Source organism: Quercus robur, chromosome 4 (assembly GCF_932294415.1).
Source record: "Quercus robur chromosome 4, dhQueRobu3.1, whole genome shotgun sequence".
Classification (NCBI taxonomy): Eukaryota; Viridiplantae; Streptophyta; class Magnoliopsida; order Fagales; family Fagaceae; genus Quercus; species Quercus robur.
The window spans coordinates 77,683,213-77,685,433 of NC_065537.1; the positions used below are offsets into that span (position 1 = coordinate 77,683,213).

Here is a 2,221-nt window from a genome sequence, read left to right on the forward strand (position 1 = left end):
GTATAACATCAAAAGCCTTTCACATGCCTTTGACATCCGGAATATGCACAATTTAAGTCCTAGAGTAAGGTAGTGAATAAAATTAAGGAATAATGCCTTCTACGTCAATATCAGTGAAAAACATAGGTGTGGCATCATATCATGAAAACAAATAAACGTAGAGAACTTATAAATTATAGCAATTAAATATTATAAAGAAAAAGGAGTATTATTCAATAGACCAATTAATAAGAGATTGAAAAACAAAGGTGAGTCGTTTACACACATTCACTAGCTTCAATTATTCAAGTCAACATATGTAGTGCATATGTGTAAGTTAAATGTACCAAACTGGAGGAGCAAAGTAAGAGAGGGATTCCCCTCGGTAATGCTGCTTAATGTTTCCATCTTCCATGCTAAATACACCCATGTCATACCCTCCACCATTTAAGGTAGCAAGAAAGAAGTCAAAATTGTCATCTATAAAATAGATACAATTAGCTTTGCATCCATTAAAGCTTGATGCAGACAAAGAAACTGATGAATTGCCACCCACAAACAATGCTTGATCACCCAAGCTGTCAACATTCACCCATTCGTATTCATTTTTGTTTTTCACTTCAGTAGAACATTCTAATTTTAGAACTGTGAACCCAAGTGTCACATAAGGATTTTCATCTTCAGACTCATCTTCATCTTCAGACTCATCATTAATGAATTCATTGTCCGGTTAATGAGTGCCGCCTTGTATGCGTGAAACGAACAAAAGATCCCCCGATGATTCAACAATATACTTACGGATATAATCCTCAGTTTCCTTGTAGATTGCAATACGTTCAGCGAATGCAATATCATCCTCAATGTGACAAACAAAAACGTCGCCATGATTGTTTACAGCATAAAATTTGTCCTTGTAGAATGTAATGTCATAAAAATTTCGAGAATCACATTTTATATCAATCCAAGCTTTATATCCCGGTCTAGTGAAGGCCAATGTTTCATAATTAGTATGGATAACCATGATTATGCAATCTCGATCATATCCATGAGTTACTGAGTTCCATGGATTCCTTGATAAAACACACTTGTAAAGAAAGATATCACTGCAATCTATAGGATCGAGTTCAAAATTCCGATTATAACCTTCCCAAACATATGGATGAGGCGGAAGACTTAACTGGTGTTTAGACAATGGATGAAAGAGATTCATCTGGAAATCAGCGCCTACACTGAGCAACCATCCAAAAGATGTTCCAATGCATATTTTTCCAGCAAGCTCAGGTAACTTGAAGTTGTAAAATTCATCGTCAAATAAGTTGTAAAAGACGCGTGTATGACATTTTTGTTCCTTTTCTTCTGCAAGGAGAAGCCGAGGGCACGTAGGAGATAACGGAGGATTTTCCATTGAATAGACACTCTGCCATGACTTAGACATGATGTTATGTAGTAAAGTGACTGAAAAACAATAATAAGCAAACAAGATTTTAGAATTTGTCAATCTAAAATTTTAGTAAATCATAGCAAAACATATATATATATATATATATATATATATATATATATATATATTTATATTTTGATTATTAGTGACAAAATGTAATATACTAATGAGATTAAATTTAATAAGAATGAGGCGTAAACCCTTTGGTTTACACCAGCTAATAAGGACATTCCACGTCAGATTTTTACTTTAAACTCATTGTAAAATTAATACATCCTTATTTCATCTCCCAAAAAAAAAAAAAAAACCTATTTCACGTTTTCCCTAAAAATTCACTCCCTCCTCCTCAGCTCTTGCAGCTTCAACAGCAATTCTCGCCAGACCTCCGTTTGCCACCGTACAATCTCACCGGACCTCCGTTTTTCGCTGCCCTACCTCACCGAACCTTTGTCCACCGCTGCACTACCTCGCCGGACCTAGGTGATTTGTTCTTGTTCTCAATATTGATGGGTTTTGCTATATTTTGATTGATTTGGTCGTTGCTATATTTTGATATCTTTACAGTTTGGGTATTGCTATTTTGAAATAAGGACATATATGGGTTTTGCGGGGTAAGGACGAATTAATAATGGCCAATGCTGCATCTACAAATTTTGACTTGAAAAATGTCTAGATATTTATAAGAGTTCTATGTTCGTAGCTATGCAGACTTGCCTATTATTAATGAAAGAAGGAATTAAATGGGAATTCACATTAAGAATGAAAGCATCAGAAGCCATGTCGAAGTTAAAATTGTTATAG

At 34.8% G+C, this 2,221-nt stretch overlaps 1 protein-coding gene across 1 annotated transcript; it reads right to left on the minus strand.

The window, feature by feature from the left end:
* Positions 1–316: 316 nt before the first annotated feature.
* Positions 317–1,414, minus strand: LOC126722660 (putative F-box protein At3g25750). The gene is made up of 2 exons (XM_050425803.1): positions 778–1,414; positions 317–675 (listed from the first exon to the last, which is right to left on the minus strand). Exons 1-2 carry the CDS (start codon positions 1,412–1,414, stop codon positions 317–319), a joined length of 996 nt encoding a protein of 331 aa, XP_050281760.1.
* Positions 1,415–2,221: the final 807 nt, after the last annotated feature.